General features: G+C 68.4%; 1 protein-coding gene across 6 annotated transcripts in view; it reads left to right on the top strand.

Annotated features, from left to right (window-relative positions):
- The window catches only part of SPEG (striated muscle enriched protein kinase), a 40,016-nt gene that overhangs the window by 3,873 nt on the left and 11,532 nt on the right, over window positions 1–24,611 (top strand). The window contains exons 1-20 of one of the 6 annotated variants that reach the window (XM_030017933.2): window positions 4,556–4,836; window positions 8,043–8,082; window positions 9,425–9,454; window positions 9,886–9,975; window positions 10,230–10,611; window positions 11,724–13,255; window positions 14,277–14,420; window positions 15,142–15,324; window positions 16,997–17,208; window positions 17,487–17,575; window positions 17,776–17,957; window positions 20,098–20,358; window positions 21,675–21,833; window positions 21,982–22,171; window positions 22,318–22,547; window positions 22,728–22,847; window positions 23,264–23,368; window positions 23,469–23,675; window positions 23,809–23,932; window positions 24,342–24,514. In XM_030017933.2, coding sequence (XP_029873793.1) covers window positions 4,804–4,836; window positions 8,043–8,082; window positions 9,425–9,454; window positions 9,886–9,975; window positions 10,230–10,611; window positions 11,724–13,255; window positions 14,277–14,420; window positions 15,142–15,324; window positions 16,997–17,208; window positions 17,487–17,575; window positions 17,776–17,957; window positions 20,098–20,358; window positions 21,675–21,833; window positions 21,982–22,171; window positions 22,318–22,547; window positions 22,728–22,847; window positions 23,264–23,368; window positions 23,469–23,675; window positions 23,809–23,932; window positions 24,342–24,514 — 4,486 coding nt within the window. In that variant the 5' untranslated portion in view covers window positions 4,556–4,803. Of the gene's footprint in view, window positions 1–4,555; window positions 4,837–8,042; window positions 8,083–9,419; window positions 9,455–9,885; window positions 9,976–10,229; window positions 10,612–11,723; window positions 13,256–14,276; window positions 14,421–15,141; window positions 15,325–16,996; window positions 17,209–17,486; window positions 17,576–17,775; window positions 17,958–20,097; window positions 20,359–21,674; window positions 21,834–21,981; window positions 22,172–22,317; window positions 22,548–22,727; window positions 22,848–23,263; window positions 23,369–23,468; window positions 23,676–23,808; window positions 23,933–24,341; window positions 24,515–24,611 lie in introns of those variants that run through there. The other 5 variants (XM_030017934.2, XM_030017932.2, XM_030017930.2 and 2 more) reach the window with 5 other exon arrangements.

The raw sequence follows: 24,611 nt of genomic DNA, 5'->3' as shown, positions 1-24,611 counted from the left end.
CTCTTGTTTCAAGGTTGCATGTGTCCGTCTTGGGTTCCCAGCACAGGGTCTTGCTCCACCCGCCTCCACCTGCACTCAGCAATCAAACTGCCTTGGAACTATTCCTCTGCCCAGGGAACAGCCTGCACCCGCCTGGATTTGGGGGGCAGGGAAGGGGGCAGGAGCTGCCTGTGCATGGCGGCACTGCACGGCCCCTTTCCATCCAGCCCAGAGTTACAGCGGGACAGCGTGGGCATGCTTTTGCAGCTGGTGGTGCGTGGCGACAGCAATGGCACCCTGGTGGGGATGGCTGCACTGACGGTGTCCCTGGTGGCCCAGCACCTCTGGCCGTTTCACTCAGCGCCTAATTTTAGTCCCTTACTTTGCAGCGCAGCGCCCATGATTAATGCCAACTGCCCCTTCCCTCTGGAGCCCCTGCCAGCCCTGCTCGGGGACCGAATGGGACCTAAAGCCTCCCTTTGCCATCTCCTCCCTCCTGTGGGTCTCTCTGGGGCTGCCTCAGTCTCCCCTTGCTGTCCCCAGCTCTCGCCCCAGCCCCAGGGCACAGCAGCGTGTAGCATCTCAGAGGAGCCTGGGATGCAGCAAGGCTCCAGCCCAGGCTGCCATGCCCCACCGTGGGGTGGGCACCATGCCCAGCAGTGCCAGCGCAGGGGCTGCCTCTGCAGAGCTGGGGTGCCACCCCAGGTGCTGGTCTCAGCTGGTGCAGGGACAGGTCCCTCGGGCTGGGCAGCGCAGGGGGGGACAGGGCTGGCCCTGGCCCTCAGGATGCCCGCAGCCAGCAGGGCCGGCGGCTGGACCGGCTGTGCCGCCGCCAGTCCCCAAGCACAGCCGGGCGCCCTGGGACTGTGCCCGTTCCCTGGCCCTGGGGGTGGCACCGGGGCCAGCCCATGGGCAGCTGCCGGAGACCTGGGCTTTCAGCTCTGCCCCCAGCCACCTGGGCAGGGGGCCGGTGCGGTGGCCATGTGTGCCAGCTCCCCGTCCCGGGGCACTGCGGACCGGGAGGGCTGCTCCCTGGGGAGCGGAGCGGAGGGTGCAGCTGTCCAGTCAGTCACCTCCACCCCTGCCCTCTCGCCCGCTGCCGGGGGGTTATTTTTGCCACGGAATGTGCCGTCCCCTTGGATTCTGGCGGGCTGCAGGGCTTGTGTTACAGGCGAGAGGCTGAGACCCAGGCCTGCGGGTAGGTAAATATAGCACCGCCGCTCGGGGCTGTGTGATGGGGCAACGGCCTCTTCCTCCTCCCAGGGCTGCCCAGCGCTCCCAGTGCTCCTCCTGCCTCCTGACACCAGGTTGCTGGCTTGTGCCTTGACTCAGTGGCACTGGGAAGGGGCTAAGGGGCTAGCTGCTTCTACCCTGCTGCCCACCATCCCGCTCCATGCCCAGGCACCCGGAGCCAAGGTCACGTTGCTGTCCTGCATCCCCGTGTCCTCCACCTGCAGCGGGCACCGTGTGCTTGGGCATCCTTCTAGTGGTGGCAAGGGGAGGTGATGGTGGGGAGGGCACCTGGGGTGTCCCTGGCCCTTGGGAGAGGGGTCACAGCAGACCATTGCTCTTCCCCAGAACCAGAAAGCTGCTGCGGTGCTGCCCTGCCCTGTGATGAGGGCCATCCCGCTGCATTTATTTCCCCCTGGGGACAGGGCTGGGGATGGTCCCCACCTCCCCAGGCTCCCAGCACATCCCCATGTCCTGCAGACCCTCCCCAGCAGCTCCAGGAGTCGCAAACACATGAAAGATTCATGCCCAGACCTCCTGCTACCCGAGATGGCTGCACACACCCGCTGCCATCAATTATTCAAGCGCCGAGACAAGGGGGCTGGTGGCTGGGGCCGGGTGGCCAGTGCCCAGCTGGTGCTGCAGTGCAGGGGCAGGATCCGTGCAGAGCTGCCGGGGACGCCCAGCAAGGTGTGGGGAGCCGAGGCTCTCTGAGCAGCGTAATTAATGCTGCATTTTGAGCAAGTGTTTGCTATCTGCTTCGCTCGGGGCCAGTGCGTGTCCAGCAGGCAAAGCTGGAGCTGGGTGGCAATGAGGCCACCTGGTCTGGCTCTGCCCCTTGTCCATGGCGTGGCTGCGCTGGCCCCCCTCCCCTGCCCTGTGTCCATGTCCTGCAGTGGAGCAGGGCAGTGCCCAGGCTGCCCCCGGGCTAGGGCATGGCAGAGGGGCTGCGCTGGGTGCAGACTGCCATCACCTCCCACCGGACGCCTTCTGCAGGGACTCCGGCTTTGCCCTTGCGGGGGGATTTGCAGGTGCTGCTGCCTCTGGAAAGGATTTTTGGGCGCCACTGCAGCCACAGCCCCTCAGAGGTGACCCAGCTGCTTCCAGGGGTACGGCATCTCTGGGGCAACCCACAGCCACTTCTGGGGCTTTCGCTGAGGGATAGCCGAGCAGCAGAGCCACAGTTGCTGGGAAGGGCTGTGTGCCCCGCCAGCCAGGAGCCGTGGCCAAGGGGGCAGCAGACATGGCAGTCGGAGGATACCCAAATGACTGCGTTTTGGCTGGGCACTTGTGGTCCCTCCCTGGGGCCAGCCCTGGGGCTGTCCCTGCAGGTGCTGCGGTGGCAGCACCCTTGCCCTGGCACCACTGTGTGCCAAGCCCAAGCCTCAGTGCTCCTTCCCGGCATCCCTGACCAGGCTTTTATCCCACTTGATTGTGAAAAAAAAGGCACAGGCTATGCAGGTCTGCGGCAGGACCACAGGCATGCACAGCCTGGGTGAGAGCACCTGGCAGGGAGACCCTGGGTGCTGGGACCCTGGCAGACATGAGCCCCACAGCCCAGCCCTTTACCCATCCCTGGCTCAGGGGTACCCATCTCTGTCCCCACTCAGGGCTGGGGGGGGGGCCCAGCAGAGTCCTCTGGCTCTGACAGGAGATTCCCTTAGTGCCAGCTCTGGCATTTGTGGGACTCGCTTGACGTGCAGGGTCTCCACGGAAACCCCGCAGCATCACTCAAATTGTGGGACTGTCAGAAATGTTGTATAAACAGCTCCTTTTGTACTGGGTAATTTGCAAGTTATTATGGAGCCATGAAAAGCCTCACGTTGGGAGTCATGGGCTGGGAGGGGAAGCGGAGAAAAGCTGCTGGAGCTGCCAGGCGTCGTGGGGAGCGTGATGCCTGTGTGCAGCCCCGCATGGGGTGACCGGCTCCCCAGGGGACAGGTGAGCAGCACAGGGACACGCGCTGGGTGGGGAGGCTTCCAGCAGCGTCCCTACGGATGCTCTGCAGTGGGAGGGGGCAGCGCAGACAGCCGGTGGGCCTGGGACCTTGGCAGCCTCTCCAGGAGCCTGGAAAGGGGGCTGATGGGTGCCGTGGGGCTCAAAGGCTTGGTGAGCTGGCGATGCAGGGTACCGAGAGCTATGGGAGCATGGCAGGCAGGAAAGGCCCCATTGAGGCTGTGGGGCTGGGACTGCCCCTCTGGCTTATCTGCAGCGTCACCCAGAGAACAGGGACAGGCCAGCAGGGCTGGGGACGCTCGGCTGGGGAAGGCTCGTGCCAGCACCCCGGAGCACTAATAGGTCTTTATGGCCCTGACCAGCCTCACCGGGGATCCCCAACCACAGCTTCTGCCCACGACCCGGGAACCCCATCGCAGCTCAGTTCTGGGCACCCAGTCCTGCCCTGAGCTGTGCCGTGGGTCCTCACCCCAGCACGACGGGAGGTCTTGTGTGTGTCATGCAACATGGACGGGGACAACGGCCTACCTCCCCCGGTCAAACCTGCGTCCCCACCAGCCACAAAGCATTGATGCTAGCCCAGGGCTGACCAGTCCAGCCCTGCCATCCCACGTGGGTCCTGAGGCACCCGAGGAGTGGGGTGCAAGGTCTGCCTTAGGGCACTGGGTGCCTGGGGCTGGAGGCTGCGTGGTTTGCAAGGGGGGCTCATGCCGTGGCGCGTGCTGTGCTGGGCCAGGGCGGTTGCTGTGAAAGACTGTGCCTGTATTAGCTCTCGTTCGTGTGCAGGCAGGTTAGCAGCGCTCGGACCCACACCCGTGTCTTGGTAAGGGAACCTTTCTGCATTGCCGATGGCTGGAGGATGTGGGGGACTGAGCGGAGGCTGGCAGAGTGCTGGTGAGCCTGGGTCTTGGCTGGGCCGTGCCATGGCACACCATGCGGCTGTGCTGCTGTGTGCGGGGTTCTGGCAGCTGTGGCTGTGGAGCTGCCCCATTCAGGGGCACTTTGGGGGCAGCGCGTGGAGGGCAGTCGCGTGCAGCGCTGGCGTGGTGTGTTGTGTTATTCTTGTCCCCGTCGGGTTGCGTGTGGGAGCCGCGGTGGTGGGCTGTGCCCCACGGTGCTGAGCACGGGAGAGAAGAGCGGCCCCCGGCCCAGGCGGTGGGGCAGGATGGACGGATGGCAGGGGACAGTGGTACAGCCGCGTTGCCGGGCAGGGGGCTCGCACCCCTGGGTGCCGTGGAGCCAAAGCCGGCGGGGGGGGAGGACGTGTGCCCGCCCCAGCCGCGCCCCCCCCCCGCCCCGCGGCTGCCCTCGCCCCCCGCCACCTGTGCCCTGCCCGTCCCCCGCCGCTGTCACTGTGTGCCAGGGCTGGCGGGGAGGCGGAGGCGGAGGCAGGCGGGGGAAGGATGGAGGGAGGAGCACTCCAGTGATGCTTCATGCTCACAGCTCCAGCCCTCCCGAGAGCCCAACCTGGCGAGCCCCTTCCTCTCCCCTCCGCCGTCCCCGGCTGCCGGCGGTGGAGGATGCTCGGAGCATCGCTTGCCCCCCCGGCGTGCTGACAGCGGGGACCCCGCCGGGAGCGGGCTGGCGTCCTGCCGGGCCTGAGCCGGTGTGACCGGGCCAGCGGGGCTCTGCAGAAGCATGAAGAAGATCTGGGTGAAGAAGCGTTTCCAGGTAAGGGCTTCGGCGGGTGCCGGGAGGAGGGGGCAGTGCCGGGAGCCGGAGGGCATCGGGATGGGGATGGGGATGGGGGTGTCCCTCCGGCCCTGCCGCTGCCGCCCGGGGCTTCCCAAGGCTTTGCCCGTCACCGGCTCCAGCCCCGCTCGCAGAGCCGCCAGCTGCCTGTCTGTCCTCGCCAGCCCGGCCAGGAGGGGCAGAGGGCAGGTGCTCAGCACCGCCTGTGCCAGCAGCCGGGCTGGGACCCCCGCCGGGGCCTTCCCCCCACGCCACCCTCTCCCCTCTCTGCCCTCCGGAGCCGGGGCAGCAAATGGAGGCTGCTTCATGGCTCCCCCCGGCCCCGCTGCCGGTGGTCACGGAGCTGGAGACGAGGCTTTGCATGCGTCATCCCCTCCGCGTCAGGAGCATGCCTGGCACAGGCAAGGCTCCTCCGCGGGCCCCGCCGCACGCTCCGCCGCCGAGCAAGGAACAAGGACGTCACTTGGCCTCGGCGGAGGGGGGGACGATGGGGGGCATCCTTCCAGGAAGGCCCCCACCCCCCGGCTCCCCTGGGTGCACAAGCCCACCCCGCTGGGCGCTGGGCCCCTGGCCTCCCCGCTGTCACCCTGTCTGGTGGCCCAGCAGGGGCCCGGGAGGGGCTGTCACCCCCCCCGCCCCTTCCCAGGGGTGCGGGATGCTTTGGGGGACACAGGTCCCCAGGGATGCTGGGAGCCGGGCGTGGTGGGGGGTCCCTCCGGGGCAGGGTGGATTGCATTGCCCGGCTGCCCCTTCTGCCCTTGGGGGCAGCAAGGCCAGGGGCTTGCCTGCGTGGTGGGGCAAGGTCCTGCAGCGCTGCCCGAGCACCGGGGGTATCAGGACACCCACAGCAGCTGTCCCTCTGCGTCAGGCAAGCCACCCACTGCCTCCCCACCACACACCATCCCTGCTCCCTGTCTGCCTGTCTCACACCAGTGGCACCAGTGCCGTGTGGTGCTGGGCTCCACGTGCCAGGCCGTGGCAGGCTGCAAGGGCTGTGCTCCATGGTCCCAGGAGCCCCTTTTTCCCCCTGACTCCCCTTGGCCCCGTGGCCGTGGTTAGGGATGGCCAGGGCAGGACCCCAGCCTGGGCAGGGAGGATCTGTGCCTGGCACAGGGGAAGGAGGCAGCACCAGGTCTCACCCTGCTGCCCCATGGGTGCTGATCCCAGCCAGCCTTTCTCCCCGCCCCGGGCTGGCTGGGCACAGAGCGGGGTCCTGGGGCTCCCCTACCCCTTTTCCCAGGGTGCAAATGAAATCCAGGCAGGGAGCACACCCCCAACTCTCCGGCTGGCCCCTTCGCCCAGAGCCCAGCCCCGCAGCGAGCCCTGAGCTGCTCCTGCCCCCTTTCCACCTCCTGGTTCGGAGTGACCCTGCATCACCCAGCACTTGCTCCCTGATGAGCTGCGGGTGGGTGCTGCGCCCGAGGGGGGTCAAGGCTGTGGGGTGCCCCGATCCCGCAGGGACCTGTTGCGAGGCAGAGGGGAGGGGGCTCAGCCACCCCGTAGCTCTGGGCGATGGAGCCCGGCCCAGGCCCGCTGGGTGCAGTCACCATATTTGATGGGGAGCTGATGGCGCCAGTCCCTGGGGAAGCCACAAGAGCACCCGATAATGGCACTCAATTGCATTTTCATTTTTTAATGGGGGAATTATCCGCCGATGGTGCAGTTAATCACTCATCTATCTTTCCCTGGCCTGGAAGACGGGCTGCCAGCCAGAACCAGCACAGTCAGCCGAGGAGGGGAGGTGAAGCCTGGCTCAGCCTGAATACAAATGTGTCTCGTGCAGCCACTGCCCTCCGGCCAGCACCGCATGCAGGCAGGGGGCTGGTGGGAGCCCCCAGGCGTTGCCCATGAGCAGGGGCTACCGCTGCAGTGGCAGCAGCTTTGGGGCACGCAAAATGATCCAGTGGCTCTTCCAAGGGCAGCTAACTGCTGGCCACGCTTGGCTGGCTGTCCCTGGGGGCTGGCTGTCTGTGACCCTGCTTGGATGCTGTGGGGAGGCAGGACAGGCTGGCAAAGCCAAGGGTTTCAAGAAAGCTGGGTGTCCAGCCCTGGGCTGCACACTGGGGAGATAGCACATGGGGCGTCAGTGTCCTGGGGAGACCCTGTCACCCAGACTGGCTGGGAAGGATGCTCAGTCCTGGCAGCCCAACCCTGCCTGTCTGCACGCCGCATCCCTGCTCCTGCCTGCCTTGGAGATCACCCCATCCCTCTGCTTTCCTGGGCAGCGGTGGCATTGGTGCACGCCGGGCCTGGCAGCCGGGTCGCTCTCAGCTGGTCCCTCCCTTGGCAAGCGGGTGCCCGGCCCTGGGCTGCAGCGTAGAGGGCAGCCAAGCTGGCAGGGAGCTCCCCGCGCCTCTGCCGGTGCTCGGGTCCCTCCTGCCTGCCTAGACGGCGCGGGCGAGTGCAGCCCCCACGCCTCCAGCCCCGCACAGACGGGCCGGTCCCATGCCGCTTGTGCCAGGCAGCCTCTCTCGCAGCTGGCACGGCCTCCGCCGGGGATGGGGGATGCTGTCCCCGCGCTGGGCCGGTGCCCATGGTGGCGTCTCGGCCAGCGCCTGGAAGACGCTTTGCTGGCCCCATCCCCACGCTGGCGTGGTTGGTGGCTTCGAAGAGGCTGTGGAGCATTTGGGCACCTGCCCGGGCAAAGAACTTGCTGCAGGCGGTGCTGGCTGCAGGCAGTGGTGCCGGGGCAGCCAGGCTGCCCAGGGCTGTCACTCCCCAGGCACGGGCAGTGGCATAGGACTGGGGGGCACAGTGTCACCCCCCCTGGCACAGGTTGGGGTGCACAGCACCATCACCACGGGGGGGGGGGGGGGTGTGCACAGGTGTGTGTGAGTGTGTGTGTGCATGGCTGGGCATGCGCTACACGTGTCCACCTACACCCATCCCTGTCTGCGTGCGCGGGGGTGTGTGCCTGTGGGTACCCCGTGGGTGTGCAGCCGGGGGATGTGTGTGTGTGAGTGTGCGTGTGAGCGGTGCCGGGTGTGCCCTGCCAGCGGGAGGGTGTGAGCGGCACCACGTGTGCCGTGCCAGTGTGCTCGTGTGAGCCATTGTGGGTGTGAGCGGGGCTGCATGTGCCATGATGGGGTGTGTGCGTGCGGGTGTGCCGTGCCAGCAGTGTGCGTGCGTGAGCAGGCGCGTAGCGCCATGCCATGGGTAACACTCTCTTCTCTTTTCCTTTGCAGAAGACCGGCCACTCGCGGCGCTTCGGGCGCTTCACGCATGGTGCGTTGAGTTACCAGGACCCGGCTCCCCCCGCCGCCCCAAGTGCGCGGAGACGGGGTCCAGCCCCACCGCTGTGCCGCGGGAGGGCAGCGAGCAGAGGCTGGGCAGGGCTGGGCTGCATCTCGCCAGCCCCGAATGGGGTCCCGGTCAGCCAGGGGTTCCCAGTGTCCCCCGCGAGGCTGGGCTGCTCCTGGCCCTGCAGCTCCGGTTCTTCAGGGGCTGCCAGCTGTCGTGGCCGGGCTGGGGACCCTGGTGCGGTGGCAGTGCCCGGGGCAGCTGGCAGTGTGCCGGGCTGCGGAGGGGTGGCTTGGGGTTGAGGGGAGCCGCGTGGCCCCCCCACCGCCCCATGGCAGTGCAGTGGAGGGGAGCGGTGGTGGGCAGGGGACACGTCCCTTGCCGCAGGAGTCTGTTGCAGCAGCTTGCGAGGGCTCGGGCAGCGGCGGGGAGGAAAGTCTGGCCCTCTCTGGCTGCGCAGCGTCGGCTTTCCGGGGATGGGACGTTAGGGTGGCACTGATCTGGCCTGGCTGCATCCTGTGTGTGGGGAGGCTCTCACTCATGCCCTGCCCTGAGCATCCCTGCTTTATCAACCGGGGCCGTGCTGTGGGGCATGGCCATATCATGCAGCACTTGCCAGCGATGGAGTAGGGGATGCACTTGTACATGCCAGAGAGAGGGTGCTTGCACATGGACTCATGTGTCCGTGTGCCCCAGCACCCCCAGGAGCACCCAGCTGGGGCACGGGCTGAGGGGTCCAGCCCCGAGCTGCAGTGCCCTGCGGAGCACGTGGATGTGTGGATGCTACAATGGTGATGCCATCCTGCGGGGCAGCTCCAGCAGCTCCGGGGACAGGAGGTGGCTGTCCTGCCGGGCAGGATGTGGCCATGGCATGGGGAGGGGATGGTGCCATTCACTGCGCAGGTGGGACAGTGTGTGGGTGAGGAGGGTCTGTGTGCAGCGCTGGAGTGGCGTGCAGTGAACATGGGTGTGGAGTGGAGATGTGGTAGGGAAGTCTGGGGGTGCCAAACCTGTTTCTACACTCTGTGGGTGCTTGGCCCCTGCCATGGGGCTGGGCAGGGCATGGGGTGCTCCTTGTGGAGTCCTGAGATGGGCAAACGCCCAATCCTGGACCCATCCCTGGACCTGAAGCCTGGCACAGGGTGCCAGGCTCTCCGTGCTGGCATGGCCCACACAGGTGCTGCCCTGGCAGGTCCCTGCCCCATGGCAGCGTGGGGAGATGCTGGGGACAAGGTCCCGCCCCGCTGCCCCCCCGCGTCTCTGCAGGCCGGGCAGATAACCGGGTGTTGATGTCTCTCTCTCTCTTGCTGCCCCTATGGAAGCGAAGTTTTCCGCTCCTGCAGGAAACAAAGCTACGGTAGGAAGACCTCTGCCCAATGCCAGCCCCATCCCCAGAGCGGGCCCTGTGCCCCAGCCTGCTACCCTGCCCCATCACTGCCACCGTCCCCAGCCCTGCCTCCCCATCCCCTCGCCGCCTCTGCCAGCCACATTCCCACTGCCGGCACCATCTCCCTTCCTCCCATCATCTAACGCTGCTCCTGCCCGCTTTGCCTGCCCTCCCCTGCCTGCCCTTGCCCTGCTGGACTTTCCCACCTCTGCCTTTCCCTGCTGGCAGCTTGTCCCTACAGGTCACAGTCATGCCCCCTGCCCCGGCGCTGCCTCCTCCCGGAGCTGCCCGGGAACTGCTCTCCTGCCCCTGGAGCCGGTGGGTCTGCAAGGGGCAGCACCAGCCTGGCCTGTTGTCCCCGTGTCCCCTCACCCCCTGCTCTCCCCCCCCCACCCCCCCAGACTCGGAGACGGGCGAGGATGAGCCCAGCGACCCCCAGGTGACGCAGCGCAGCGAGCTCCAGGATGAGACGGCCTTCAGCACCCCCACGGGTGAGCAGGGGGCACCCGGCTGGCACCGAGCCCCGGCACCAGCTGCTGGGCATGGCCCCCCCGCAAGGGCTCTGCTGGCCCAGCCTTGGGGGTCTCCACTGCGGGGGGAGCTGTGATCCGCCCGTGCAAAGGGGAGAGGGCTTGGGGCAGCAGGGTGCTGCTCGGGACACCCCGTGGTGGCTCAGCCCTCTCCGAGCAGGGTGCTGGGCTCATCCCCGCAGGCACCCCGTGTCGGCTCACCCCTCTCCTTCCAGGTGGGTCCGACACCCTCGTGGACGCCTCCATGAACACGACGCCAACCTCGGTGCTGGCCCTGTCACAGGCGGAGGAGCGCTCCAGCTGGTCGGGCAGCCAGCAGACCGTGGTGGAGAAGGAGACGGATGCCAGCCTCCCCGCACGGGGACCCTACCTCCGCCCTGCTGCCTGGCAGCAGCCGCAGGGAACCCCAAGGCAAGCAAACGCGCCGGCCCCGCGCGGCGCCGAGGTCCGGCACCTGGGCGTGGAGCCGCTGGTGCGGGCATCACGGGCTAATCTGGTGGGCACGAGCTGGGGGTCAGAGGATAGCCTTTCGGTGGCCAGCGACCCGTACGGCAGCGCCTTCAGCCTGTACCGAGGACGGGCGCTCTCGCTCCACGTGTAAGTAGCCGGGGGAAGCACACGGAGGGGACATCGCGCTGGGGCCATCTCCTTCCAACCCCCGCAGCCATCTCCTCCCCTCCGCCTGGGCTTTCTTTGCCTTCGTCATGCCCGGATGAGGAACGGGGGCTCTGAGCAGTAGGCAGCCTGTTACCTGGTGAGGAGGTGGGAGCAACCCGGGCCAGGGGGGCAGGCCTTTGTGTGAGGCAGGGGACATGGAGTGGGGTCCCTTCCTGCTGTGGCCAGTTTGGGGCTGGGGGTAACCCCTGTGCCGCTGCACTAGCTGCAGCATCCCACCCGCAGGCTGTGCCATGGGTGTCCCCCCGTCCCGCCCAGCCGTGGGGGCTCTGCGCAGCCCAGGCTGTGGGGATGTGGGGGTCCGCAGCCGCCTGGGACACCCGCTGGCAAGGCTCTGCCACCCGTGGTCCGCACCGCACAGGGGTGGCAGCAGGGACCAGGGACATGCTGCCTCCCCAGCACCAGCTGACACGCTCAGAGCCCCCCTCCCTCCCCACCGCCTTTGGTCTCCATCCTCGCAGGCCTGCTTCCTTCGACCTCCATCCCGCCCCTTTTTTTGTTCGACAGCTGCTTCTTCCACCAGAACCTCATCTCCACCTTATGATTTTTGCACCGCGATTGCCGAGCCCCCCCGGGGGCAATGGGGTGGGGGGATGCAGCCACAGCACCATGTGCATGGGGAGGGCTTGTAGCATCTGGGACCCCCTCCGCCTTGCAGAAGAGCTGGCCTGTGCCATGCTGCCCCGGCACACCAGGACACCCTGGCAAACTGGGGCACCCACCCAGCTCCCGGTCCTGTCTGCATGGCAGCCCTGGGGAGGGGACTCGCTGGGTATCCCAGCATCATGCCACTGTCCCACACGGGTATCCCTGGGCAAGGGGACACCCCTGTGTCACAGCAGCCCAGGACTCTCACCCAACCCAGCCGGATTCACTCTCCGGGGCCCCTTGAGGCTCCCCAGTCCCGGGGCTGCCCTGGCCGCCTGCCCCCTTGCCGTGCCCCATTGGGCACCGTGGTGCGGGCTGGGAGCAGGGATGCAGCCAGGAGCTGAGGGTGGGCTCTGAACTGCGCTCCTCTGTCTCTCCCCTTGCAGCAGCATCCCCCAGGGGGGCTACCGGAGAGATGACCCCCACAGCGGCCCCGTCTCTCCGAAGCCTGGCGCCGAGGCCCCGAGGTCCCCCGCTGCCCTGCCACTGACCGCCAAGCCACCCATCCTCCGCTCGCCATCTCCCCGTGCCGGCCCGTGCCTGCCGCCACCCGCCGGCACCGCATCCCAACCTGTTGCCCGTGGCTCTGGCGTCCCCTCCTTCACGCCCGTGACCCCCCGCAAGAAGTCCTCGGTGCCGGCCGAGTACCAGGACACCGTCCCTGAGGAGTACGAGGAGAAGATCAAGAAGCCCAAGTCCTCGGGGTACTCGCAGGGCAGCACGCAAGAGTCCCGTCCCCAGACACCCATGAGCGACGCCTCCGGCCGCATCTCTGTCCGAGCATCCCCCAAGCTGGTGCGTGCTGGCTCCAAGATCTTCGAGAGGCTGCAGTACTTCGAGGAGCGGCGGAGGAGCCTGGAGCAGGCAGACAGCCCCTTCCCCGCACACTCCTGCCTGCCCTTGCGCAAGACGCGCTCCTTCGACCAGCCCGGCTCCGGCTCGCGCCGTGCCAGCATGCTGGGCGGCTCGCGGGAGGACGTGCGGGAAGGTGGACGCTGGGAGCCGGGTGACACGGCGGCATGCCGGCGTTTGGCTTTCCGGCAGAAAGCCGCATCCTTTGACGAGCGGGGCAAGTTTGCCGGCCGCGTCTACGCCATCGAGCACAAGTTTGCGGAGGAGCTGACCCGCATCAAGCGGACGGTCTCCAAGCAGCAGCTGCGGCGCTCCCAGGAGCTGTGCAAAGCCGGGCTGCCCCCGGCACCCTCGCCCCCGGCGGCCAGCGAGCCTGCCGCCCCCCGTGCCCCCCGCACCCCCTCCTCACAGGGCGCCGGCGGGCGCAAGGCGCTGCCGCCAAAGACCTTCCCACCGGCGGAGAGCACGCACGTCATCCAGCACCTGGCACTTTCCAGCGTGGCGCTGGTGGGACCCGACGGGGAGCTGGAGTCAGGGGGGCAGCGTGGGAGGAAAGCCCCGGCGTGGGGCGGCGTGGTGGCCGGTCAGCCCACCGAGGTGGAGGATGCGGGCGCCAGGAAGGGTCTGCAGCAAGAAGGCACTGGGGAAGTGAAGAAGAAGGAGCAGTGGCCGTTAGCACAAGCCACCCCACAGGGTCGGGTGGCCCTTTCACAGGCGGGTCCCGCCGAAGGCAGCCCGTGCCCGGACGGGGGCCCTGCCGGTGGAGCCCGTGCCCCCGGGGCGGTGAGCGAAGCCCTGGCCGCCCGGCTGGCCGTGCCCCACGGGTTGTACCGGCGGCCGGAGGCACCTGCGGAGGTGCGGTTCCTGCCCTGGGCGAAGCCGGGGATGGAGCAGGAGGCTCGCCTGGAGAGGAGCTCGGCAGGGCAGCACAGTGTGGGCAGGGAGGTGGAGAGAAGGCAGACGAAAGTGTCGGAGAAGAAAGAGAGTGGCCGGATGGCTCAAGAAGGCAGGAGCACGCGGAGCAAGGGGAAGGGGCGCCGAGCCAGGCCCACCTCTCCAGAGCTAGGTAGGGGTATGGCTTTCTGCTTTCCTGCAGGCACAGAGTTGGCCCGGCCAGCCCCTGAGTTGGATGGGGGACCCCCAGCCTGTCCCTGGGAGGGGTGGGGATCCCAGGCTGTACCAGAGAGCGCAGAGGTGGGGCAGGGGCACATGGTTCTGGAGGCTGGGGATGTTGGCACCAACCGGTGCCGTAGGACAGACCAGCCTGAGTACCAGTTTGCTGGGCCTTGAAGTCATGACACTTGCTGACGTCTCCGTCCCTCCTGCCTGGCACAGGAAGGACGCAGGGTGCTGACCTCTGGCACCCAGCCCTGGGCTGGTCCAGCCCCCCGGAGCACAGGGCAGCCATTGCAACTTGTCCCAGCTGGACTATGCTCGTTGCTCCAGGCAGGGTGTGCAGCTGAAGCATCCCCAGGGGATGCTGCAGTGGCTTGGCCATGGGAGAGGTGTCCCTGCCCATCCCAGCCCGCAGGGGTGAGACCAGACTGCACCTGGGCTGGGATCTCCTTCCAGGCTCTGCTCTGGCCGGGGCAGTGCCAGGCTCAGATGCCTGAGGCTCCTGGCGCAGCCCCAGGACCTTTGCCCATGTGCTGGGGCCATGGGAGGGGAGGGAGCTGGGATGCTGGTGCTGCTGTGGTGGAGCAAAGCAGCCAGCACCCCATGGGGGGCTGGGGGAAGCTCGGCGTGGAGGCTGTGGTGGGCTGTACAACCCTCCTCCTTCCACACCCTGCTGTTGCCTCATCCCTTATGGTGTATGGGGATGTACAGCAGGCTGTACGCTCCCTGCCCTGTGGTCCCCTGCCTCGTCCCACTGCAGGCACTGTGGCTTGTGGCCCCTGATGTGGCCCTTTCCTCCACTACATGGCCCGGGCACCTGCTAATGCCCCAGCGAGGGTGTGGGGCACCTGGTGGCAGGGATGGGCAGAGGGTTGCAAGGCCCCTGCTCTGCCTGCACGCAGGCTGGCGCGGCACAGGACCCGCTTGTTCCTCCCCGCTGACAGCCACGGGGTCTGTCTCTCCCTGTCCAGAGTCCTCTGATGACTCCTATGTCTCAGCGGGTGAAGACCCACTGGAAGCCCCCATCTTTGAGATCCCCATCCAGGACATGGCGGTGGCCGTGGGGGCAGAGGTGCTGCTCAAGTGCATTGTCACAGCCAACCCCCAGCCAGAAGGTGAGTGATCGCAGGGCTGGGGGGTCGGGGGTGCGAGCATGGCGGAGAGGCTCTCTGCACGTCCACTTCCCTCTCGCTGAGCCGTCCCTTGGGGCCACCTGAGCTGTGCGGAGTGGGACACGCAGCCCGGAGCTGGGTGTCTCAGGGAGGTGATGTGCCCACCCCGGGAGCACCCCTTTCACCCCGCCTCCTGCCAGGCAGGAGTGAAGTGCTCGGGCACTGCCTGCCGGGGCAGGGCGCAGGCAGGGTGTCTGCCCTTCCCCCGTGCTGGGCTGGGCTGTTGGGAGAGCGGGACAAGGGCCGCTGAGCACTGCGCGGGCAGGGACGGGTGATGCTCTGGGCTGCCCTTGGGACAGTTCAGGTGGTTTCCCGGGAGCAGAGCCCGGCTCAGGGCCGATGGGCTCCGGGCATGCTGTAGGCAGGACGTGGGCAGGGGCGGCTGGGCAGCAGGAGCCGGTACCAGGCGCCAGAGCCGGACAGAAGCGAAGCGGCATCGATTCCCTTCTCCAGCCTCCACTGGAGGGCAGGAGGATGCCAGGAATCAGGCAGCGGCCAGCCCCGCTCTTTCCCTCAGGGGCCGTGGGAACCCGGGGCTGCTCCCCGTGGCAAAGGGGTCCCCGGGCCGGGCAGGGGAGCGCCTGGCCTCACCGGGACCCTGCACGGACCCCCGGGGGAGCTTGGGCTCTCCTGCCCCACGAGTGACCCTCGCCTCTGCCGGCAGTGTCCTGGAGGAAGGACGGGGTCCCGCTGCGGAGCAGCACGACGCGGCCCATCAAGGCGGAGGGCGAGCGTCATACCCTGCTGGTCAGGAGCGCCCGGGTAGCCGACGCTGGCCTCTACACCGTCACCGCGGCCAACGAGGTGGGGGCGACCTGCTGCAGTGCCATCCTCAGCGTGCGGCCCGGTGAGTGCCGGCGGCGGGAGGCCGGCGGGGAGGGCGGGAGGGCCGGCGCCGCGGCAGGCTGGCTGCCAGCTCCGGCCGCTGCTGTCACTGGGAAGAAACCGGCTTCCTTACCCTACAAGGCTCTGTCTGAACCAAAGCAGCTGACGTGCTCCCGGCAAGCACGGAGGGATCCTGCCGGGGGGGGGGGGGGGGGGAGCGGGGTGAGGCTGTGAGCATCCCCCGGCACCCCGCGAACAGCCCGGTGTCCGGCCTCCCCCACACCTGCCCTGCGCCCCGCTAGCCATGGGGATACCCCAGCCTGCCCTCCAACCCGCGAACCGTGGGGGCACCCCTGCCCTCCAGCCTCCTAGCCCTGGGGATACCACCGCCCCGCAAGCTCTTCGCTGTGGGGACACCCAGCCTGCCCACCAAGCTGCTAGCCGCGGGGTACCCAGCCTGCCCCCCGCCCCGCCGGCCGTGGGGATGCCCAGCCCGCCGCAGCCCCTAGGCGCTCCCCATCCCGAGAGCGTCCCTGGGGAGCGAGCAGCGGCTCAGAGCTGCCCTGGGGGCTGGAAGCACCCCAAAAACCCCCACCCGCTCCGCGGTGCAGCGGGGCCGTACACCCAGGGGCAGCGGGGGCCGGGCAGGGCCAGCCGAGGGCACAGCGGCGGGGGGCCGGGCCGGGGCCCGGCAGCCCCCGGCCCCGCGGCGGGCCCTCCCCCGCTCTGCTGGCCCAGCCCCATGGGCCGGCCGGCGCTGGGGCGGGGAGGGCTCAGCGGGCCGCCGGCTCTGGGGGCTGGAGGCGCGCACGGCACCGCCGCACCGGCCCCGGCACCGGCCCCGGCCCCGGCAGCGGCGGCTCGGCGGTGCGGTGCGGCCCGGCCCGGCCCGGCCCGGCCCGGCAGCCGCCGGGCCCGCGCCCCGCGGTGAGTTCGGGGAGCGGCGGGGGGATTCGGGAGGGCGGACGGGGGGGGGGAGCCGGGGGTCGGGCCCTCCGCCGCAGCTCTCCGCCCTGGGGCTGCCCGCGGGCAGCGCGGGGACGCGGGGGGGGGGCGCAGCCCTCGCCCTGCACCGGGCAGCCCGCCCGCCTCCCCCCGGTAAGGGGAGGGGGGAGGGCGCTCCGGCAGCCGGGCTGGAGGGGGGCCAGCACCCCCAGCGCGGCGGCCGGGTTCTCCCAGCACCCCGCGCCGCTCGCCGCTCCCCACCTCGCACCACTCACCCCCGGCCCCCGCACGCATCCCGCGCCCCGCGGGTCCCCCAGCCCGGCCGCGGGTGGGCTCCCCACGCAGGCGGGTCCGGCCCCCCGGGGAGCGGGCAGGCGGCCGGCCGGGCTGCTGGGGGAGCGCAGCTGCCAATGTCACCTTCAGCCCTCGGCGGCTCGGGGCAGGGGCAGCCATCCCGGGAATCCGGGCGGCTTAAGGATGGGAGCGCGGGCTGCTGCGTAAGAGCCACTTGAGCCCTGCTGTCGCCTTGCGGGATATCGCGTCCCCTTATCGTCCCGTGGAGTGCTTCTCACCCCCTCCCCCGGCGCGGCCCCGCACCCCTTCGCTGCTGGCTGCTGCCGAGCTGGGATGTGCCGTGGGACGGCTGTGCCCGGGCACCCCTGGGGTGCAGGGTGGCGGGGAGGGGTGTCCTGACCCGCCCGCCCGGCTCTGGCTGCTGCTGGCTCCTTATCCAGCCTCTCCTGTGCTAGCCCCCGCCGTGGAGCGGCATGGGAACTTGGCACCCCCCCTCGGCCAGGCCAGCCCCATCACCTCGGACGAGGAGTACCTGAGCCCCCTGGAAGAGTTCCCCGAGTCCGGCACCCCCCAGCACCGACCGGCCATGAAGCTGCAGCCTAGAGCCGAGCATGGGGCTGCCCGCGGCTCCCCGGAGAGCACCTTCAAGGCTGCACCCACCTTTGAGGTGAGCCGACACCCCCCCCCCCGGGACCTGGCAGAGGGGGAGCAGTGCCCTGTGACCACAGCCCTGTGGTCCCCAGTGCCAGGAGGTGCCCCGTCAGGCTTTCCTACCCCCTGATCTGGGGTGCCCCTGGCACCTGGGCAGCCTCCACCCCACCAGCTCCCCTGGTTCTCCAGGGCTGCTGTTGTGATGGGGGACGCGTAGCCCTGGGTGCAGTGGTGGGCATACATGGCCCTGGGTGCAGGTGGGTGCTCACTGCTCTCTGACCCCTGCTTCCCCAGGTGTCCCTGTCGGACCAGTCGGTGCTGGAGGGACAGGATGTCAGCATGAGTGTCCGCGTCCGTGGGGAGCCCAAGCCTATCATTTACTGGTAAGTCCCGGTGCTCGCTGGGTCACAGCTGGGCAGGGAAGGAGGGGACAGGCACAGTGACCTCCCCGTTTGGGGATGGCCAGCTCGGATCTCTGGTCCTTAGCAGGGTTGGGAGTGGAAGAGAGGGGTCCTTTGGGGACGGCCAGGCTGGACATACAGGGCCAGGCGTGACCATGCTGTTCTGCCTGTGTCCCGAGCAGGCTGAGGAACAGGCAGCCAGTGAAGTATGGCCGCCGGCACCATGCAGAGGAGGCGGAGGGGGCGCGGGGGCTCTTCACGCTGCACATCCTGGCAGCGGAGCGCACAGACACTGGCTTCTACACCTGCAAGGCCGTCAACGAGTATGGCACCAAGCAGTGCGAGGCCAAGCTGGAGGTCAGAGGTAAAGCTCCCCGAGCGCGTCTCCCCCGGCCCTGAGGGGCCAGCTGTCTCCAGTACCCTGCATGAGCTGTGTGGGGAAGGGGCTGCTGAAGACCCCCCCCTTGGTGGTGCTGCAGGAGAAGGCAACAAGCCAGCCTGCCCTTCCCTGCTGCAGCGCAGGCGGGCGCAAGCCAGGAGCAGGAAAGTGAAGCTGCGTGCCTGGGTCTGCCCGCAGAGGCTGGCCCTGCAGCGGAAGGCAGGCTGCACTGCTGCCCCATCCAGATGTGCGGCCCCACAGCCCAGGGTCCCACCACCCAACTGTGCCAGGGCCCCCAATGGCCTGACCCAGAGCCCGCTGCTCCCCGCAGCCCAGCTTCTCCCCACATTCCCCTGTCTCCCCATGTACCCACTGGTGGGGCCGGTTGCTGCCCCTGGCTGTGCAGGGAGGGCTTTTGCCCTTGGTGACCCTGCAGGGGACATGTCCCCCTGCCCTGCCGTGCCAACAGCTCCTTCCCTCCCCATCCCAGGCAGCCTGCAAGCTGTGTGCCAGGCACAGGGCAGCTTGGAGAGGTACCCCCCTGCCCGTTTCTAGCAATAGCCTTATGCATGGGACTGGGCTGTCCAGCCCCCATCCCTTGCCGTTCCTCCCCAGCCCTGCTGTGGTCCTCCTAGGACCCCAATATATGTGTGCAAATGGGGGAGGAGAGCTCAGGACTGATAGCCAGGCTCTGCCTGGCATCTCCCGAGGCCAGGGAAGAAGCCTGCGGGAACGAGTGATGCTGCCTCCCTCCTCTTGCCCTTTGCTGTGTGTCCCTGCTCCCCCCCCAGCCCTCCCTGCTGACGGCTGCCTGAGCCCCCCGGGCTGCGCCCATCCCGCCCCGGCCTTGGCTGCACTGCTTGTACCCTGCCGGGACCCCGCTCCCAGCCTCCGGCAAAGCGCGGCGGCACTGGGGTGGGAGTGGGAGCCAGCCCCGTGCCCCACGGCCAGCAGGAGCTGGGCTGCGGGGGTGACGGCCCAAGCCCCGGCCCCTCTCGGGGGGCTCGGCGGGTGGCTCCGTGCCTTGGTGCGCACTCGCACCCTTCGTGCCGGCGCTGGCGTGTGCGTGCGTGCGTGCCGGCCCCGTTGCTGCTGCACTAACCCTTCCGCTTGCTGACTGCGGTTTTTGTCTGTACGCAGGGGGAGTACGATAAGGGGGTGCATCTCTCAGAGCCGCGGCCGCGGGGCTCTTAGTTGGACACCTCTTAGGCAGTGGACCTCACCTTGTGTTATTACCTTCTGCTCCATCCGCCGCCTCGTCCTGGATGCACCGCGGGGACGTGCGGGCCCTCGACTCCGGGCAGGGGCTCGCCGGATGGCCGGGGGAGGCGTAACCGAGGCGGGGTGGGGGGAGCGGCAGGGGAGCACCAGGCACCCCCTCAGCCGGGCCAGGGCGGCCATATGATGCTGTCTTGTCTCTTGCTCCGTCCGTCTGTCGCTGTCTGCGTGTCCTGCCGCTCCTCTCCTTGCTGCCCAGGGAAGGGGAGCAGGGAGCTGAGCCCACGGTCGCCGCCGTGCCGGCCGGGGCTGTAGGGAAGGGGCTGCGGCATGGTGGCAGCTCTGCAACAGTCACCTCGGAGCACGGGGGACAGGAGACCCCCGGGACCCCTGCGGGGGAGCACCCTGCCCCAGCCGCAGCAGGGAGGGAGAGCATCTGCCCCTTTGGCCCGCAGGCAGCCGCCCGGGTGCCGGCCTGGTCACCTTGAGATGTCCCTCGCAGCCCCAGGGCTCGGGGTCCGCCCGGAGCACCCCCCAGCTCTGGGTCTCTTCTCCCCGGGGAGGGGGCTTGGCGGGGGGGCGGGCTGCGAGGCCGTGACCCTTTTTTTGTAGCTCTAATAAAATCTGTTTGGTAAAGCGCTGTGTGGTGTGTTCCTGGCACGGACACCTCCCCTCACCCCCGGCCCCCTCCCTGGCTCAGCTCCGCTTTCCACATCTCGCCCCCTCTTCCCACCCTTCCCCGCTGCACTCCCTGCCCGCCGCGCCGGGCCCCCTCCCCGCATGTCCCCCCCCCCGCCCCGCACGTTCCCCCCCCCGCCAGCTCCATCCCTGCCACCTCTCATGGTTGCTTTTCAGTTGCTGAGACGCGTCTCTCTTTCTTTCTCTCTCTCCCCCCCTTCCCGGGCAGCTCGCCCCGAGTGCCAGTCCCTGGCCATCGTGGTTCCCCTGCAGGACGTGGTGGTCGGGGCGGGGGAGCTGGCACTCTTTGAGTGCCTGGTGGCTGGCCCGCCAGACATGGACGTGGACTGGCTGTCCCGGGGCCGGCTGCTCCAGCCCGCCCTGCTCAAATGCAAGATGCATTTTGACGGGCGCAAGTGCAAGCTGCTGCTCACCTCCGTGCATGAGGACGACAGCGGGATCTACACCTGCAAGCTCAGCACCGCCAAAGGTAAGCGGCGGTCACGCAGCTCCCCGGGGGGGCGGGTATCTCTCGGGGCTTGGCCCAAGGGGGGTGCTGGGGGGTGGGCAGCCCCCCCCCCGTCCCTGGGTTCGGGGCTCTGGTCCCCCTGGGATGTAGCTGTGAGTGCTGGAGGTGGGGACCAGGGGGCCAGGGAGTGGTTGCTGCTCCAGGAGCTGGGGAGCTTTCCCCAGCTGGGAAAACTGGGGGGCATCAGTCCTCAGGCTCCAGCACCCTGAGCCCTGCAGCCCTGTCCCACCCCACTCAGCTCCTCTGCCGGCATGCATGCAGCTCCCAGGAATGTGGGGAGATGCATTCGCACTGTGGCTGCACTGGCTGGATGCAGCCCTGGAGCACAGCTGTGCCTGTTCCCTGGCTCCAGAGCCTCTGGGCACCCGGCTCCGGTACCCACCTGTCCCTGCTGGCCTGGGAGGTGGCAGGGGCAATGGGCAGGTTGGTCAGGGCCACCCACCCTCTCCCACCGAGCCATCACTGGTGGCATCTGAGGAAGTGCAACAGGACACGGCCTCTGTCCCATGGCTCTGACACCCCCCTGTGCCTGTGCATGCTGCACACAGCCTCTGTCCCCCGCAGTGGGGCAGGGACAAGGGTCCCTTTCAAATTCCCCAGCCCGCCTGGGCAGCCCCTCAGCAGTAACCCGGGCTGCGGTGGGTGCAGGGGACAGCGGCATTCCCGGCACCCTGTGGCTGGTGCCTGGGCATCCCTCCATGGAGGAGGCTGTACGCTTGCAGGGATTTGAGGGCAGCAGCAGTTTTGGGTGCAGGTAGGTGAGCATGGTGTCAATCCCTGCCCGGGATGGGTGACGACACCATCGTTGCGAAGCGGTCTCTGCTGCAAACCCCTCATCTGGAGCATCCAGCCTGTGCCTGTCCCCATGCTGCCCCTGGGTGCTGCATGTGCTGGTGCTGCCTGCTTCAGCATCGCCTCCCCGTCCCCAAGGCGCTAGGCCAGCTGTGACCCCCTGCCCTATGGGAAGGAGAGAGCATTCTCCCGCCCCACCGCTGCTGGCATCTGTACCGCTGTGAGGGGAGGAAAGAGGCACCCCGCTGCCCGCAGAGTACCAGCCCTGGGCATAGGGACCTCACACACACTTGTACCCCCCCTGCCCCATGCAGGGACAGAGCTTGGCACCCAGCACACCCGGGCTTAGCCCCCACCAGGCGTGGGGTACGCTCAGCTACAACCACGTTGGCTGCTGGGGCTGCAGGTGGGGGGGTGGCAGGCTGCCTCCTGCCCTGCACGCAGGCGTGCTGCGTGGGGCCCACTCCTACCTCCTCTCCTTGCAGACGAGCTGACCTGCAGTGCCCGGCTGACGGTGCAGCCCTCTGTGCAGCCACTCTTCACCCGCAAGCTGGAGGACGTGGACGTGGTGGAAGGGCGGACGGCGCGTTTTGACTGCATGATCAGTGGGACTCCCCCCCCGGCGGTCACCTGGACCCATTTTGGTAACCCCCAAGCCCAGAGAGCTTGCCCAAGGCCCTGCAGGGAAACCTCTCCCCATCCCCTTGGGGGCTGCATCCAAGGGCTCGTGCCCAGCTGGGGCTGGGAGGGGTGCTGATACTGATGCTGATGCTGGTGTGTGTCTCCGTGCAGGCCAGCCGGTGCAGGAGGGGGAGAACGTGCGGATTCAGCGGGATGGTGGGCTGCACTCTCTGGTCATCGTGCACGTGGGCAGCGAGGATGAGGGGCAGTATGCGGTGACAGCCAGGAATGCCCACGGCCACGTGGAATGTTCTGCCGAGCTCTACGTGGAGGAGCCGCGGCCGTCTGCTGCCTCCCAGATGTGAGAGCCAGGGGTCTCTGGGGTTTGCATCCCCCCTGCTTGCTTCCCCCTGGGATCTGGGGGACAACGAGTTTGTGCAAAGCCTGGGGTCAGGGATGGGCTGGGGGCACTGTATTCCCGCTGCAAGTGTGCGTGGGCTCTTGCAGCTCCAAGCTGGAGAAGATGCCATCCATCCCGGAGGAGCCAGAGCAGGCAGAGACGGAGGCAGAGTGCTTCACCATGCCTGATTTCCTGAAGCCGCTGCACAACCTGGACGTGGTGGAGTCAAAGGAGGCCGTGCTGGAGTGCCAGGTGGCCGGGCTGCCCTACCCCTCCATCACCTGGTTCCACAACGGCTCCCGCATCGACAGCACAGATGACCGCAAGATGATGCAGTGTAGGGCTCCTTGCCGCCCTCCTCTCACCCTTGGGGTCCCTCCAACTGGGGCAGAGGAAGGGGGGACACCCCGGGAGGAAGCATCATCCCCCAGACCTTCATGCCCCATGAGGCAGGGAGGGGAGCCCTGCGCGGCTTGGCTGTCGGTGTCTTACCCGTGTGTCCCTGTTCCCCCCTCAGATAAGGATGTCCATCGCCTGGTGTTCACGGCCGTCAGCCATGCACACGCTGGTGTCTATAAAAGTGTCATCGCCAACAAAGTGGGGAAGGCCACGTGCTACGCGCACCTCTACGTCACTGGTAAGCAGCAGTGGGCACCACCGGGGATGTGCGGCCACTCGCTGCCACCCTGCTGGGCTGTGGCCCGGGGCTGGGGGTCGGTGGCCCTGTGTAGCGAGGTCCTACATTGATAGGATCACAGGGCAGTTCAGGTTGGAGGGGAGCTCAGGTCTCTAATCCAACCTAAAAGCGGGGTCAGCTGTGCAGTCCTCACCTTGCGGGGTCAGGGCCCATCCCTGGACCCCCAGATCCCACGTGGGACTTGCTGGCAGCACCAGCCCTGCAGGGGCTGCCAGGCTGAGCCCCCGCCAGAGAACCAGTGAGGGTTGCTGGCCCCATCCATGCCCTGCAGCCCGCGTCTCCCGGGTCGCGAGGCAGATGCCCTGAGGAGCTGTGGCAGAGGCCATGCTCACACCCCTGCCCTCCTCCCCACACAGACGTGGTGCCGACCCCCCCGGATGGGCCCCCCACCGTGGCCTCGGTGACCGGCAGAGCCATCACGTTGACCTGGAACAAGCCCAGGTGGCTGGACACCGCCATAGGTGAGGAGGCTGGGGCTGGGCAGGGGGTGGGCAATGCCGTGATGGGGCACAGGGGCCAGCCCGATGCCGGGGGCTCTGCACCGACCCTCTCCCCCTGCAGACCCCAACTCGGTGACCTACGTGGTGCAAATGCAAGTGCTGGGCACAACACAGTGGCTGGTGCTGGTGGCCGGCGTGCGGGACACAACCTACACGGTGCATGGGCTGACCAAGGGTGCCCAGTACCTCTTCCGCGTCATCACCGCCACCCCCAAGACCAACAGCAAGCCCTGCCCACCTGTGGGGCCCGTGCAGCTCCTGGACCGGGGTGAGAGGGGCAGCGGGGAGGGGACGGGTGGCTGGGGTGGAGGGGTCTCTGTCCTCTATGGGGTGGTGAGCTGCCCAGGGCTGGGCGACGTGGGGTCCGGAGGTGGTGGTGGTGATGATGATGCGTGTGGCAGGTCCCTACCTGGAAGAGGCCCCGGTCATCCTGGACAAGCCAGATGTGGTGTACGTGGTGGAGGGTCAGCCAGCCTCCATCACCATCACCATCAACCACGTGGAGGCCACTGTCACCTGGAAGAGGTAGGACATGGCGCTGTGCCTGTTGCCTGCCCCATGCCCAGCAGCGCCCCACAGGGTGCACAGAGAGGGGCTCCTGCACCAGCTCCCCGTGGTGGGTGGGGGTCCTTCCTTGGGGCTGAGCTGGGCATGCACCCAAGGTTGATGTCCAGGGCTGTGCAGAGCTGCATGCGGGGGGGAGCTTTTTTTTGGGGGGGGTGCTGTTTGTGGGGTGCTAAGGGTTGGGAGCCAGTCAGGAGGCAGAGCTAGCAATGGGGTGCGAGCTGTTTGCGGGGGCTGTGGGGTGGGAGCCGGGGCCAGGGGTGTCTGTGGGTCAGGAGGTGGCCATGGGGCTGTGAGGTGGGAGCTATCGATGGGGCAGTGGGTCTGGGGCTGCCTGTGGGCCGTGATGCGGCAGCTGGTGTTCCCGCAGGAGCGGGCAGGTGCTGGGGGAGCAGGAAGGCACGTGCGAGGTGGTGATGCCGGACGACGACCAGCACTGCCTGCGGCTGCTGCGTGTGGGCCGGGGGGCGGCGGGGCCGCTGGCCTGCGAGGTGAGCAACCGCCACGGCACTGCCCGCTGCACCCTCCGCCTCCGCCTTGCAGGTAGGTGCGCCCGCGCCGGGGGGCCGTGCCCCTCTGCCGAGGGGTGGCGTCGCCCTGTGGTGCTCCAAGCCCGTGTGCCATGGAAGGGGGGGGGGGG

This window comes from Aquila chrysaetos, chromosome 6, assembly GCF_900496995.4.
Source record: "Aquila chrysaetos chrysaetos chromosome 6, bAquChr1.4, whole genome shotgun sequence".
NCBI lineage: Eukaryota > Metazoa > Chordata > Aves > Accipitriformes > Accipitridae > Aquila > Aquila chrysaetos.
This window is presented reverse-complemented; position numbering and strand designations above follow the sequence as displayed.